This window comes from Mesoplodon mirus (genome assembly GCF_964341445.2).
Source record: "Mesoplodon mirus genome assembly, chromosome: 6".
NCBI classification, from domain to species: Eukaryota; Metazoa; Chordata; class Mammalia; order Artiodactyla; family Ziphiidae; genus Mesoplodon; species Mesoplodon mirus.
In genome coordinates this window covers 67,080,620-67,097,251 of record NC_138982.1, presented here as the reverse complement: position 1 = coordinate 67,097,251, position 16,632 = coordinate 67,080,620, and the positions used below count along the sequence as shown (strand labels likewise).

General features: G+C 38.3%; 1 protein-coding gene across 1 annotated transcript in view; it reads left to right on the top strand.

The window, feature by feature from the left end:
• Window positions 1-3,184: 3,184 nt before the first annotated feature.
• NMD3 (NMD3 ribosome export adaptor) overlaps window positions 3,185-16,632 on the top strand; it is a 42,535-nt gene continuing 29,087 nt past the window's right edge. Inside the window, exons 1-7 of the mRNA XM_082625865.1 lie at window positions 3,185-3,284; window positions 3,837-3,893; window positions 4,993-5,127; window positions 7,298-7,394; window positions 11,438-11,518; window positions 12,274-12,402; window positions 12,676-12,766. Coding sequence (XP_082481991.1) covers window positions 3,850-3,893; window positions 4,993-5,127; window positions 7,298-7,394; window positions 11,438-11,518; window positions 12,274-12,402; window positions 12,676-12,766 — 577 coding nt within the window. The 5' untranslated portion in view covers window positions 3,185-3,284; window positions 3,837-3,849. The remainder of the gene's footprint in view (window positions 3,285-3,836; window positions 3,894-4,992; window positions 5,128-7,297; window positions 7,395-11,437; window positions 11,519-12,273; window positions 12,403-12,675; window positions 12,767-16,632) is intronic.

Here is a 16,632-nt window from a genome sequence, read left to right as displayed (position 1 = left end):
AGATGAAAATCAATATTTATATTTACCTTAATTGGTTGAGAAAGAGATTTTATGGATTCTGATCTAACCTTTTTTTTTTTTTTTAACGAGTTTGTGGGTGATGAATCTGGTGAAACTGTAACTTCCTAGGAGGTCTGAATTTAAGTTTGTAGAAACAAATGAAAGCTAAGATTCGAATAAGGACAGATATCCTCACTGTAAGGACTATGGTACAAGAGAACACACTTTTTCAAGGTGAGATTTGAGGATTAAATAAAAAGTACAAAATGAGTTTCTCTCAGGTGTAATTTGCCTATATTATCCCACTGTGAGACCAGTCCTAGCAAGGTCATCCTGGTTTGTGGCAGACATTTAACAGCAAGCACTTCTTACATCTGGAGATCTTAGTACTGAGGGGTGGGAAGTGGGAGGAGAGATATAGGTACGTATTTCATTTATCAAAAGCCTGTGAATCAACTATACTCCAAAAAGAAAAACAAGCCTGTGGCCTTTCTGCATTAACCAGAGAGGGGTCCAGATGGCGGCGTTGTTCTGGGCTCCCCCTTGTAACTTACAGGGAAATTTTCATAATATCCAGAGCCCTTGATGTCCTGCAAATGAAGGAGGAGAATGTCCTGAAATCCCTCACAGCAGAGCCCACTTAGGTGGCACCAACCTGACTTCCAAATGGAACAGCACATCTACAAAAGGAAAAGTGATGGCGTTACCTCATAAATCTGAAGAGAACCCGGGAGAAGCTTCTGCCAGCAGCTCGTGCCATATTCGACATTGAAAACCCAGCAGGTGCCAGTGTCATACCCTCCAGGAATGCGAGCCAGCGATCTGTGCTGAAGTTTGCTGCCGCCACGGGAGCCTCTCTATTGCAGGTGCTCCATCCACTCCTGGCAGCTTCCCTAACCGGATCCAGACAGCCTTCCGCGGTGTGTTGTGCGGTTATCAGGGGTGACCACCAGCCTCACAGAGGCGTCTTATGGTAACCCGCCTACCGTTGCTCCATGTCACACAGACTCTCCCCCTGTGCTTTGTGGACGCTGCCATCCCTGCAGCACGAGGGGAGCTCCCGGCGGGTCTGATGTGGTGGTGCTGGCCTGGGGATTGTGCGCCTGCGCGGCTCCATCTCCGGTGCGCGCTCGTGGGAGGTCAGGTCGTGTTTCTGCTTCTACAGGGATCCTGAAGAGACTGAAAAGGAAGAGCAGGCGGCTGCTGAAAAGGCTGAGACCCCGGAGGAATTTCGGGGTGAATGAGCTGCTCCAGGTCCCGAACTTATTGCTACTCAACCCGAAGTTGCAGACGGGTCTGAAGGCGCAGGTGGCCTCAGCATCTTCCAGCAGCTCCTCCGGAAGGACCGCGGCGCGCAGCCAGCCTCTGAAGGCCGGTCTGCCGCCGCTGCTCAGACCACTAAATGGGGAGAAACAACCAGAGTGGTCTCAAAGCTGCTCTTCCACAGACTCTTTTTTTTTTTTTTTTTTTTTTTTTTTTTGCGGTACGCGGGCCTCTCACCGTTGTGGTCTCTCCCGTTGCGGAGCACAGGCTCTGGACGCGCAGGCTCAGCGGCCATGGCTCACAGGCCCAGCCGCTCCACGGCATGTGGGATCTTCCCGGACTGGGGCACGAACCCGTGTCCCCTGCATCGGCAGGCGGACTCTCAACCACTGCGCCACCAGGGAAGCCCTTCCACAGACTCTTAAACAGAAGATGGAAATAAGGTCGATGGAAAATAAAGTTTCTTTAAAAAAAAACGAAAAAAAGCCCACGAATAGGAATAGCTGACCCGAGCCTCAGAAGGCTGGCAGCCTGGTATGGTGGTACATGTACACAGAGTTAGACAGACTGTTGCTCACGTCCTGGTTCTGCCACTTACTTGCTACAGAACTCTGAGCAAATAACCTAGTTTTTTTGAATATCAGCCTCATCTGTAAAACATAAGCTCCATCAGGGCAGGGACCATGTCTGTGTTGATCCAGTGCCTAACAAGACTGGCACTGTGGCACTTGGTGCCAAATCAAACAGGGTATGGAAGGAGTGTATTGAGAAAGAAAAAAGGAACAGCCCCAGACATTCAGAAGCTGGCCTGTACTCACAGGTAGGCCAGCAAAAGAAGATTAGTTCCTGCAGAACCTGCCAGTTGGTTTGAAAGGCTGTGTGCTTAGGAATGTGACAGGTTACGTCAGGGTCAGATCCTGAAGGGTCTTTTTTCTATTCAGAGAAACTGGAAATAATCCAGAGTGGAGACCATTGAAGGATTAGAAGCAGGGGAGAGTAACAAAATCAAATTTGCATTTTAGAAGGATGGATTGGAGTGTGGAAATAAGGAGAAGGAATGGGAGACTACTTAAGTACTCTACGCAAGAAATGGGAGGCCTTCTTTAATGACCTTCTATAAGGCAACCTTGCTTATTCCTTGAAATTTGGGGCGAGAAGACAGAAAAAGAATATGGTTGCACTCTTCAAATATTTGAAATTCTGTCATAAGAGAGTGATTAGACTCTTTCTGAGCTGCTCTAGGATCAAGGTATAAAGTCATAAGGAAATATTAAGTGCACTATGGGGAAACACATTCTAATAATTAGAGTGGTCTGAAAATAACAGACTTCTTCACAAATAGTTATTTCTTACATTTCTTTCTTTCGTCTATTCAACAACTATTCCTTGGAGCAGTTAGGATGTGGCAGGCATTAGGCATATAACGGTGAACAAAATAGACAAAGGCACTTGCCCTCGATGGAGGTTACTGTAATTTTTGTCCAATGTGGTACCGTTTATAGATAACTTTTATATAATCATTTAACCAAGAAGCAAGCTCCCAATAGGGGTATCTGAAAAGTGGCTCTGAGTGAACTCTGGCCAAGAAGATCGGGAAGGACGACAACCAAATAGAAGAGTTGTAAGGTCTGTGTGAGTCTCAGGCGCCATTGGACGAGAAAGCCAGAGAGCTCGCTGCCTTCTCTCCCTGATCTTTTCCACCAGCCAGGCCTCCGCTCCGCTCCGCCCCGCCCTCTCCGCCCGCCGCTCGCCAGCACCCTCCCCTTTCTCGGTTCCCCAACCGCCGCTGTGATTCGCGCTGTCGGCCCGCGAGATTTCGAGCTCTTCTCTCGCGAGATCTTCAGCATACTGGAGTCAGCTGTGGTGGGCCGCTGTGATTCGCGCTGTCGGCCCGCGAGATTTCGAGTTCTTCTCTCGCGAGATCTTCAGCATACTGGAGTCAGCTGTGGTGGCCGCTAACTGGGCGGTAGAAGCTCGTCTTGCTGCAGTTTTTCGGCCCATCTGAGTCTGGCCCAGAGGCGGTAAGTAGGTTCTGGGGGCCGAGACCCGGCTTGCAGTCGTGCGGGGTCCCTAAGGAGAGAGGGGGACGGACTCTCTGGGCTCGGGCGACCTCGGGCCGCTTGCGCGCAGCGTGTGTGCCGCCGGCGGGAGCCCGCGTGAGGTCTCGCCCGCGGGGTGCGGGGTCGGGGTGGGGTGGGGTTGGTGGGCGGCCCACAGGTGCGGTGACACCGCCCGCGGACTCTTACAGTGAGGTTCGAGGCACGCCTGCGGCAGGGGTGAGGGCGTGAGGTGTCCGGTGCGGCCCCGGCCCCCTTTGGCCCCTCCTTGGGTTCGCCGGGTTGGCGTCCAGGTGCCGCCTGAGGTCAGCGCGCAGTTTAGTGGCTCGAGGGTCTTGCAGACTGGAATTTGCTTCGTTCTGTTATCAGAGAAATTACTTCTTCCAAAGGTTCCAGGTGGAATTGGTTTTTCTTATTTGCGGCTTTACGAGGCTTGTCTGCCTTGTTCAGAGAGGCAGAAGCAAGATGAGTAACAAATGCCTTAAATCTTACTATTCTCTCTCTTTTTAAAATCAGGATATACAGAAAAATGGAGTATATGACAGAACCCGTAAAGCACACACCTGGACACATGTGAGTCACGTCCCTTTTCCCCCATCCCCCTTAAGTTTAAAAATGTTAAAAGTGACTCTTTGAAACTTACTGTGGGGAAAGCTTTTCTTTGCGGGGTGGGGTCGGGGGGATTCCTTTGTCTTAAGTGGGAAAAATGAAAAGCCTTGTTTCCTGAGAAAAACGAGTTCATTTTTCGCTGGGAAGTTTGTGGTAGTAAATACTGGTTTAAGAATGTTAAAATATTCACTGTACATTCTTCTAGGTTGGCACCAGCCATTGACTTTTAAGTTTAGGGTAATTAAAATGTAATAAAATTAAGTATTCATTTGTTCCGTCTACTACCCACATTTCAAGTCCTCCGTAGTCACATGTGCCTGGTGGTTACCATAGTGGACATCAGAGGTTATAGAACTTTCATTTTGGGTAACGTCAGTGGTTCTTAAATATTTTGTGTTCCCAGTACACCTAGGGTTATGACACTCCTATCATAGTGAGTCACTAGACATGATAGTCTTTCCATCCTCTAAAAATTTTTCTCCTTTGGGTAAATGTTTACATTTTGGCAGTCCCTGTGCTATACTGAGGCTTAAAAAAAATTTGCCTTTGGACCATAAAGCTGTCTGATGATTACTATTAGCAGTTATTTTGCCTCTCTAGACCCTTTGTACATTGGCCATATTTTGAGGTTTTTTGGAATTGCGGCCATCCTTGGTTTTTTTTCACCTCAATAATCCAAGGTTTTTAATCTACTGCATCTTTGAAGTTAGTTTTTTAAAAAGGGCAGAGATATTATGGCCTAACTTGAAGGCTTTGGTTTGTTTGTTTTTTATTTTTTTATTATTATTTTTTGTTGAAGTGTAGTTAATTTTTCAATGTTGTGTTAGTTTCTGGTGTACAGCAATGTAATTCAGTTTTATATATATATATTTTATATTCTTTTCCATTATTGTTTATTACAGGATATTGAATATAGTTACCTGTGCTATACAGTGGGACCTTGTTGTTTATTTTATATATAGTATTATAGTTTGTATCTGCTACTCCCTGTTTGATAGTTTTTTAATTTAACCTGTGCACTTATGAAATCTAATTTGAAAAACGTATGCTTTGTTTATTTAAGCTTGTGCTGCGATTGCGGTGTCCCGATCAGTCCAAATCCTGCCAATATTTGTGTGGCTTGTCTGCGAAGTAAAGTAGATATCAGCCAAGGCATTCCGAAACAAGTCTCTGTATCTTTCTGCAAACAGTGCCAAAGGTACGGTGTGGTACTATTTTATCCTGCTTAAAGTTGAGATTTGTATGTGGGAGAGCCACCAGGATATACTGACAATATTTTAAGAGTGTTAAGATATTCACTGTATATTCTTCTAGATTGGCATCAGCCATCAGCCATACGTGGCTTTTTAAGTTTAAAGTAATTAAAATGTAATAAAATTAAGTATTCAGTTCTGTCTGCTACCCAGATTTCAAGTCCTCAGTAGTCACATGTGCCTGGTGGTTACCATAGTGGACATCAGAGATTATAGAACTTTCATTTTGTATAATGGCAATGATTCTTAAACATTTTGTGTTCCCAGTACACCTAGGGTTATGACACTCCCATCATAGTGAGTCACTAGACAACGATAGTCTTTCCATCCTCTAAAAATATATGCAATAAGATGCATGTAATAAAGATAAGATACATGTAATAAAGTGCATGTAATTGAGATTTAAGTTTTATTTATGTTGGCCTAGCTAGAGATTTTAGAATTCGCAATTTTGTAGTGTTCTTTTCTAGTTTTCTCTGCTAATTTGGTAAAGTTAGTGCAAAGGTATTTGAATCCGTTCTTTTTCTGTTAAGGGATTAATAGGTTTGATGTATACAATTAATAGATACAAGTTGATGTTTTTAAGGGTGAGAGCAGATTTTTAAAGACATATTACTATCAATTACCATGAAGCTTTTGTTTTCCGCTTCAATCATATAGAAGCCATGTATGATAAAAAGCACCTTATTTTTTAAGTAATTTAGTGGTGTGTTTTAAATAAAACATCATGTATTAATGTTCCCATGTAACTAAAATGACTATAGCTGATGGAAAAACAGCTCAGTATATCATATCTAGGATGGTCTGAAATGAAGACTGGATTTTAAGGCAGACTTCTTCTGAAAGTTAATGTTTTATTCCTTTTATGTTTTCTTTAGTTGTTGGCATAAACAGCTTATGTCTAGGAGGCCATTGAGTAATACAAAACTACCCATTGAAACTATCCATAAAATTACATACCTGTCATTTCCCAAATGGGTTAGGACTCTAGTGGCTCTTAACTTTTTTGGGAGGGAGGGGTTCATGAATCCCTTTAAGAATTTAAAAACTGCGTCTTCCCAGAAAAATACGTAAAACAAAGACATGAAATTTGTGTACTGTTTCAGGGAGTTTATAGTTTGTAAGCTTGGCAGGTGTGAGGATTAATCTATAATAAATATTTGCTATTCTTAAGAGCGTCGGTGGAGTGAAAAAAACACTGGACAAAGAATCAGGAGACCCAGTTTATCTTGGATTTCTCACAAACTAGCTCTTTGATACTCTTGGCCAGTTCACCTCTCTAAGCCTTAATTTCCTCATCAGAATGAAGGGGCTTTATTAGATGATATACGAAGCCCTTTCTAACTCCAAAAACATGCTTATAACAAAGGGACCTATATAAATAATTTTTTTCAGTGAAACTTTAAAAGTGAAAATTAGAATATTTACTTAACAAGTAAGGGGAAAAAAAAGCATTCACATAATACATTTAGAAGTATTATGTATTTAACAAACATTTATTGAGCATTTACTGTATGCTAGGCACTGTCCTAAGTCCTGAGCTGACTGGGCTAAAAAACTTAAAGTACATACATAAGGGATTTAAATTTTAATTTAGTCAGGTTTTATATAAGATTTTAAATTTTACAATTTAAAATTTGAAAAGGGACTTTGAAGTAGATAAATAGTCTGAGCTATTATTGATACATAGTATTAGGTACTAATTTACCTTTTCTGTGTGTGAGAAATAAGCAGTTCTTAAGCATTTTAGATGTACATTATAAACCATTTTAATGCTATTTGGAGGTGATATTTTCACCTGTGTTTCAAAGTATAGCTTCAAGGAACACTGGGGCATTTTGTCATCCTCACTGGAATGCTTACTGGTGCTTGAAGTAATAAGACCTTTTAATAAGTTATTTCAGATTGACTTTCTCAAATACTCAGAATTTTATTTAACTAAATTACTTGTCTAACTGAAAAGTTTTCTGGAACTTTTAAAATATATTTTGATTAAGTGCCTCAGATCAACCTTGGGTATTATTATATTTGATTAATAATCATTGTTATGTCTGCATATTCACATGGAAAATTTTTTTTCTGAGAGATCCTGAATTTCAATATATTTTCTCTCAGATATTTCCAGCCACCAGGAACTTGGGTACAATGTGCATTAGAATCTAGGGAACTTCTTGCTTTGTGTTTGAAAAAAATCAAAGCCCCTCTGAGTAAGGTAGGTCAAATAGCTAAAATCAGTTTTTGTGGGGGGGTTCTGTGTGTGTGTGTGTGTGTGTGTGTGTGTGTGTGTGTGTCCTCTCATTTTCAGATAATCCTTGTTTGAGTAGATTTTCCAAAATAACTATTAAATGCTACTATTGGTAAGCACACTACTACAAATGCTGTTTTCATTTTTAAAGTTGTATAAATTCTTTTTTAATGGAAATGAAAATCTTTTTGCTTTAAAAGACTTAGTATAGAATCAAATTTTTTTCATTCATTATATGAGAACCTCTTATGTGCAATAATCTTTTTCTGAAAATGTTTATATAAAGCCATTGCTAAACATAATTTGGTGGCTATAGTATTAGGGCTATGGTATTCGGTTTTAAAAAATTTTTCATTACTGCTCTGGAAAGAAAATATTTGTGCCTTTTACTTAAAGTCAGTGTATAAACATCTTCAAAAAATAAATAGGGTTTGTTAGTGTAGTTAGCCTCTCTACATAACACTTTCAGTTTTCTTTATGATAAACTTTATGACTTATTTCCACCAGGTATGTTTGTAATTGAAATGGCTCTTTTGGTTTGAAGAGCTTCAGATTCTCTTAAAACTCTGATAAAATTACCTGTAAGAGTTCTTTGAAGTTTCTCCCTTTATTTTCTTTGTTTATGCTCCCTGGAATTTGTATCAGTCAAATGTTGGCCCTAGTAGCTGAAAACTTTGCCTTTTTGCCCTTGTATTGTTTTTAATCTTTTTTTTCCTGTGTTCCTGACAGTTTCCTTTATCTTCCAATTTTTGTATTAATTTTCTTACAGTAGTAATATTTTAAGTTTAGAGTTTTTAATGTTCTTGATACAGTCTGTTGAATATTTCTGAAGGTTTAAAAATATGCTGTTATTGTTTTTTACTTTCCTTCTGTTCCCTGATTTGTCTTAGGTCTTTTTTTTTTTTTTTCTGGAGTCAGTTTTTGTGTAATTTGGTCTTTTGTTTTCATACTTCCGGCTTTTGTCAGATGTTCATTAATAATTCATTAGCATTCAACAGACGTTTATTAACTCAACTCTGTGCCAATCTACTTTTGGTGTTAGGGATATGGAAGTAAATGAGAGAGACGAAATCCCTGTCTTAGACCGCTTTTATTTTAGTTGAAGGGGAGGGTGTGGAGTAGTCAATGAACAAAATAAATAGGTATATTAAGAGGTATAAATTCTGTGGAGGAAAAAGCCAGAACTGTGCAGGGAAGAGTTGCAATTTAAAATAGAATGGTTAGGGGAGGCCTCATTGATGAGGTGATACTTGAATAAACATTAAAGGCAGTAGGGGAGGGAGCCATAATCTGGAGGAGAAGAGCTGTATGGGTAGACAAAACTAGTGTAGAGGCCAAAGGCAGGAGAATACCTGTGTGGTTAGAGTGGAGTGGGGAGGGAAAAGTAATTGGGGATGAAGCCAGGGAAGGCATGGAAAGTCAGTAGGTCAGGCCTTGTAGGCCCTTTTGAGGCCTGGTTTTTCCTCTGAGTATAGTGGGTGTAGAGCAGGGGTCCCCAACCCTCAGGTTGTGGACAGGTACTGGTCAGTGGCCTGTTAGGAACTGAGCCGCACAGCAGGAGGTGTGCAGCGGGGGTGGGTGAGCGAGCAAAGCTTCATCTGCTGCTCCCCGTTGCTCCCCATTGCTGGCATTCCTGCCTGAACAACCCCCCCACCCCCGTCTGTGGAAAAATTTCCTTCCGCAAAACCGGTGCCTGGTGCCAAAAAGGTTGGAAGGTTGGGGACCGCTGGTATACAGGGTATAGGGCAGAATAGTGAGATGAATGATTTACAGTTTATCAGCTTCCCTCTGGCTGTGTTTAGAATAGATGTGAGGGGCATGGGCACCTTTAGGAAGCGATTGTAGTAATCATGAGAAGTGATATTTGGATCAGTAGTAGAGGAAGTGAGAAGTGGACAGGTTCTGGCTGTATTTTGAAGGTAGTCAGTAGGATTTACTCATGAAGCTGGATGTATGTTTACGAGTTGGAATAGTCAAGGGTGACTTCCATGGTTCTTGACTTGATCAATCAGAGGAGGGAGTTACTGATAGTGAAGTAGGAAAGGCTTTAAGAGGAGCAGGTCAGGGGACTTCCCTGGTGGTCCAGTGGGTAAGACTCCTTGCTCCCAATGCAAGGGGCCCCGGTTTGATCCCTGGTCGGGGAACTAGGTCCCGCATGCGTGCGGCAACTAAGGGTCCACATGCCACAGCTAAGACCTGGCACAGCCAAAATAAATAATAAATAAATAAAAATTTTAAAAAAAGGAGCAGGTCAGGTGGGAGAGATCAAAGCTCATCTCAAAGTGGTACTTAGATGTCTATTAGACATGGAAGTAGAAATAGTGGGGAGCTGGATAAATGAGCAAGGGAGTGGTCCAGACCAGAGATAATAAATTTGGGGTGTGATGGTATTTAAAGCTGTAATATTAGATGAGATTTCCTAGAGAGTTTAGAGAAAGGAAGAAATGTCAGGACTGAATCCTGGGATCCTTTAATGATAAAAGTTTGAGAAGATGAAAAAAAAACATCAGTCATTACTTCTAATTAGCTGCAGGGAGAGCAATATGTATAATCGGGAGATCTAGAAGGTGAAGGGAATGTTCAGGAAAGAGATTGAGGATTTTGGAGGTTTTGTTGTTAGTGAATGTTGAATTCCAGACGCCAGTAAAAGGTTTTCGGGATTTGGGTAGGAGTGTTAGATGGGATAGAAAAGGGCATATGTGGAACTGTATGGAGATCGGAGTGTGGGACATGAGGGAGTGACTGAGGTAATGGTAAAGAAGGATTAAAGGGCTCGATAAGATGGATTAGTCCTGGTTGTCTGAGGACAGATGGTGTGGTGAGGCTGAGGAATGGGGAATGCAGATGGAGGCTGAGGGAATAAGAAGCTCTCTGTCACACTCTGTACCTGGTGTCGCTTGTTGACTACTAGGCTTTGCTTTAGGGAAGCCACTCGAATGAGCAGGGTTTTACTCTGGACTGCTGTACCTATACTAGCTTATCTAGTTCTCACCAGAAAGGTCTTGATAAAATTATCTGCCCGCTCATGTCTCCCAAATCTGTTATCTACAGCTCAGATTTCTCCATAGAGCTCCAGACCAAATATATATCTCACTAACCATTGAACAGCTTCACTTGGATATCTTAGATAAATCCTCTTAAACTTAAATGTCTGAAACCAAATATAGCACATTCCTCCCCATTTAATCTGTTTTTTATTTGTGTCAGAAAAATAGTGTTACCTAGATGCCCAAGCTGGATACTTGACCATCATTCTAGAATCTTCTTTTCTTCCTTCCCATATCCAGTTATTACTAAATCCTATAGATTTTATCTCCTAAATAGCTCTTGGCTTGGATCTTTCTGCTGCTGTTATTTCCAACCCCTCAGTTCAGGTCACCTACAACTCTTGCCCAAATTATTGAAACAACCTCCATTTTTGTTCTCCCACCCCCTTCCTCAGAACACCCATTTTAGCCATATTGAGCTACATTCAGTTTGTCACATATGGCAAACTGTTTCTGGCCTCTGCTGATTTAGCAGTGAGTTACCATTGTTGATTCAGTATTCAGTGCATGAGACTCCCTGTAATGAATGTTCATTCTTTTTTTTAATTTAAGCCACATACATATTATAGTGAGAATAATGAAAGTAGAAACCTTTGTTCATGAGATTTCTAGTAGGTGATGAGGTCATCAGGTCTTTGTTTTCTTCTAAAAAGTGTAATTTCCATTCAAAAAACTGTATACTGTTTTTAGGGGAAAGGAGTTTTTTTCTATGCAAGTATTTTAATTTTTGCTTGAATTATACCAGTTTCATTAATATAGTCATTAGATTTTCCCTTTATTTGCTGTTTTTGTTGCCATACCTCTGATGATGAATCTTTTTTTTTTTTTAAACTGGTGATGTTGGGTAGATTAATCATGGATTCCTTAAGCATCTATGAAATCTGTTTATTAATGAGTTATTCTCTCATCTCTTTTCTCCTCAGATGGGAACTTACATTTCTTTTTGTTTGTGTTTTGTTGAAGGTACGGCTTGTAGATGCAAGCTTTGTTTGGACTGAGCCCCATTCTAAGAGACTTAAAGTTAAACTAACTATTCAGAAAGAGGTAAGCTATACATAATTTTCTCAGCATGGTTTAAAGTATAGGTAGGAGAATGAGGGGCTATTGGTAAATTATATTATGACTTGAACAGCTTAAAAGGAAACAAATGCATTCTTAATTTTAACCCTTTGTTTTGGATCATCTGCACAGATGATCAGGTTGATAGTAAGAGCAGCCATTGTTCATGATTAGTGGGCTAAGTTAATCTTCTCAAAGTCATTTTTATTTGGAATAAGATTGAAGTAAAAACATGAGCTAAGGCAGTGCTTCTCAAACTTGGCTGATCATTTGACTCACAGTGACTGAATCAAACTGGATTCAACTGGATGTAAGATCCAGGAATCTATTAAAGCTTCCCAGGTGATTTCTGATGATTGCCTATGTTTGGGGACAATTAAATTTAAGGAATATCTTCTTTTTTGAGAGTTTTATTGGTCTCCTAAGGAAGAACTTTATACACACACATGCATATACATGTATATATAGCTATAAAAATTCTTCAAAGAATATCCTTACAACACTTCAACTAAAGGTAAATTTGAAATGTTAATCTAATAAATCCTATGAATTAAACCTATATATCTTTCTTGAAATAGTATGACATAGGATTTTAAATGTAACTCATTTGTTGTTGATTTCCTCAAAGCATTCATGGAAGAAGATTTTAAGTTAAATATTGAAGGATCTTCTTTTAAGAAAACTATTTGTTATTAAACAGAAAGGAAAGAATGAAGGAGTGTGATTGTTTTCTTCGTCAGGTGATGAATGGTGCTATCCTTCAGCAAGTGTTTGTGGTGGATTATGTTGTTCAGCCCCAGATGTGTGGAGATTGCCATAGAGTGGAAGCTAAGGATTTCTGGAAAGCTGTGGTTCAAGTCAGGCAAAAGGTAATGAGAGAAAGATGATGTGTGAATCCTCCATCTTGTATCTTTGTCGGTTATAAATAGCGAGTAAAACCTTTCTCCTTTCCCGTCTTTCCAAATCTTTCAGGCACTAGGGATATTCCAGGTCTCTGGGGCATTCACCTTTAGAAAGAGATCACTGCCACATTTTAGATAATCTTTAAAGATTGTTTTTGTTTTAAAAATCAGTGTCCTATATCTGTAGATGGCTTTTTTTTTGCATTTCATTTATTAATCTAATAATGCATTTATGTTTAGACTTTGCACAAAAAAACTTTCTACTATCTGGAACAGTTGATTTTGAAATATGGCATGCACCAGAATACACTTCGTATCAAAGACATTCATGGTGAGTTAAAATTTAAAGCATTTGAAATGATGTCAGAATTTTATTTCAGCTATCCTAAGGAGTCTTTTATCTTTACTGATAGTATCTAGAATAGTACTGTCCAAAAGAAATTTCTGTTAGGAAGAAAAAAATCTTAGCTCTTTATCTGCACTGTCCAACCAGTATGGTAGCCTCTAGCCATATGTAGCTATTGAATATTTGAAATGTGGTTAGTGCAACTGGGGAGCTGAATTTTTAATTTTTTTCTATTTTAATTGAAATTTACACTAAATAGCTACCAGATGAGTAAACCAGTAACTACATTAATAGAATGTAAAGTGGTATGATAGAAATTCATCAAAAACTTATTTTATGTAGAGGTCAGTTTCTGATTGAAAGAAAATTATTTTTGAGATCTGTAAGTTGTAATATTTTTGTTTTTCATATGCCTAGCGGCATTTGTGCTGGATACATTAAATCAAAAGGCTAAACTCAGTAATAATAAATAGTGATATACAAATGATATAATTAGATTTCTTGAAGATGGAATTTAAAAATGTTTGTGTAATTTCATAATGGCTCCTCAGAGCGTGTCCTGTCTTAGCACTTACTATTGATGTAGCATACTTTTATATACTAGCTGATGGATGAATATTTCTTTAATAATAGAAAAAATAAATATTCTTTAGCAAACTCTTAAGCCTCTTGCTAAAAGTTAATATTTTTAGTTGTAGGAGATGTGTATAATTTTTCTGGTTGTTAAAGTACAGGTTTAGAGATAGCTATTCTTGAAGGAATGACCAAATTCTTGTACTACTTATTTCAAAAGTGTAAGTTCCTCTGTTACTGATCTGTTAGTCATTTATCTCATATGTCTTGAGGAAAGTAATTAGAAGTGTGATTTTGGGTCCTTACATGGGAAGAAGTGAATATCAGTTATGTCACCTGGAGAAAATCTTTTAAGCTTTGTATCTGATTTGAGTGCATTACCAGTATAAGGTTAACAGTCTAAATCTGTAAAACATAGTTTACTGAATACTTATCATGGGGAAGGTACTTTGCAGCCTGTTTAACATGGTGCCTGGCTATTTGTGGCTAGCCATCAGGCAAAAATACATCTTTGTCCTGAGTAACTTTGTTTTGAGTAACTTTTGGGGATTAGGGGATCCTAATATTCTAGCAAAGGAAACAGAAAACTGATTATCGTTCACCACCAGGGCAGAAATGTCCTTACACAGAATTTTTTGTAGCAAAAGACTTGGATACATTCTGGTACATGCCTTTGCTGTCACTTTGAAAATCAAAAATGCTGGAAGTTTAACAATGCTTTTTTTCATCCAGAGGAATTAATCTATTTTTTCCCCCTACTGGTTCTTGGTTTGATGTAAATGAATCTTTTGTTTGATTGCTTGTTTGTTTGTAACTTTGTTTTTAAAATCATAACAATTGTAAAAATTTAAACAAGTATATATGAGTGAAGGACCTCTGTCCCATTTATCCACTTGTTATTCCCAGATGTAGCCCCTTAAAACAAGGTATTACAGTATGTACTCTGTATATAAATTGTGATAGCATTGGTTTCCCCTCATACATGAGACTGTTCTGTAATATTCTGTGACTTGCCATCTTAATATATTTAGAAACGTTTCCAAGTCATTGCATATAATCCTATTTTATTATTTTTAACCACTATGGTTGTGTATTTGTTAATGAGTATGTTTTTAATTATTTAGTTGTTTCCTATTAACTGGTTTACAAGATGCTCTCGTTTTTTTGCTGCTACAAACAGTACTGTAATAAACATCCTTACGTTTGTGCATAGTGGTTTTTCTGTGGGACTGAGTTCAGGAATTGAAATTACTAGGCAAAAGTATACAAATGTTAAATTTTATATATGTGCTGCTAGATTGTTTTCCAAAATGGTGCCAGCTTACAGTCCAATCACTTGTGAGAATTCCTCTTTTTCCAAACACTTGCCAACACTGCATAAGATTGTATTGGACTTTCTAATTTTTGCTGTTCTGATGAAGAGAATAAAAACATCTTGTTTTTATTTTCATTTCCTTGATTACTAATGAGGGTTAACATTTTCATATGTACTGGCCATTTATGTTTATCTAATGTGAATTGTCCTGCATATATCTGTTTTTTCCTTATATATTTTGTGTCTGTTATTCAGGATATGAATCTCATTACGTGTGTGTATTATTATATATAGAGAGAGAGGAGCATGCAGAGCATGTGTTTGAGTGTGAACCTGAGAGAGCAGATACTTTCTTACAATGTCTCATGTCTTTTATCATCTAAATTTTTCATTTTTTAGTTTTATATAGCTATGGCTTTTGACTTTCTGTCCTGCATAGGAAAGTTTTTTATACTCCAAAAATTAGTTTTAGAAAGTAAATTTTTGTTTTACTTTTGGATCTTTAATCTTACCTGGTAAGAGTTTTTCCCAGAAAGTTAACTTGCATTGTCTCAATACTTACCTACCAAGTAGTCTGTCCTTTCCCCACTGATTTGAAATATCTCCTTTCTTATATATACTAAGTTCCTTTGTACACATGGCTCAGTTCTGATTTATTTTGTCCCACTGCTTTTATTACAATATGTAAATTATACTTTACAGTATGTGCCCTTTTATTAATTCTTTTGTAAACCTTGGTTGATAGTGAGTAAGAGCATGGGTTTTGGAACCAGATTTTGTGAATTTGAATCTCTGTTCCACCAGTTTTTTGCTGTGTGACCTTAGGCAAGTTATCTAACTTCCCTGAGCCTCAGTTTTCCCATTAATAGAATAGAGAGGATGATAATAACCCTACCTCATAGGATTATAGTGAGGATTAAAAAATTTGTGTAAATCACTTAGAACTGTGCCTGGTGCATAATCATGTTTATTTAGTTCTTTTCTGTATTTCAGTGACATGTTATTGTTTTCTTCATCAAGATTTTGAATGTTTCTAGTTTTTTTAAGACTATTCTATGCTTTTTGTTATTGTGGATGGCAACTTTTTCATTATATTTTCTAAGTGATTATTGCTAGTATTTTGGAAAACTGTTGATTTTGTATGTTGATCTTTCTGAAATTTCTTAATCACTAATAGTTTACATTATATTCTTGTGTCATATATATGATAATTTACTAGGTAAATTATTATCTGTACACAATGATAGTTTTATTTCTTCCTTTGCAGTATTATTCCCTCTTTTTTTCCCCTTTGGCTAGGAGTGGAGAATAGCATTGAGTGGTAATGTATCAGGCATTACCATCTTTCTGTTTCACCCCTAAATAGAATATTTGTTGAGATTTCTATCTGATACATATGCATATATAGTTATATTTAAACTGTTCTGTCCCATCATGCTATAAGTTATGTTAGTGACATTGAAACAGTCGGAGTTTTTCCCTCTTTCTGCATACTGTTAATCAACATGTTGAAGTTTTGTAAGAACCTGCCCATTAAGCCATCCAGTTTGGTATGAGGAAAGGGGGTAAAGGCTTTTCAACTCCTTTTATTAAGACGTTAGTCTTTCAGGTATTATACTGCTTCTTGAATCAATTTTAATAGCATTTTCCAAGGAAATTCACCATTTTGTCTAGCTTTTCACATACTTGGCATAAAATTGAACATGGTATATATATCATAGTGTTAAATCTCATCCATAACTATCGTTGTGTCTTCTTTATTGTTGCTAATGTTGTTTGTCTTTTTTCATCTCCCTTCACTTCCTCTCTCTCCCTGTTCCCATCAGATTTGCCAAAGTTTTGTCTATTCTAGTTTTTTCAAAGAGTTAGCTTTAGTTTTATCAAAAAAGTCTTACTTTTTCTTAATTTTTGCTTTTGTTACTAATCCTTCTATTTAAAATTTTTTTTAATTGAGATAGAATTG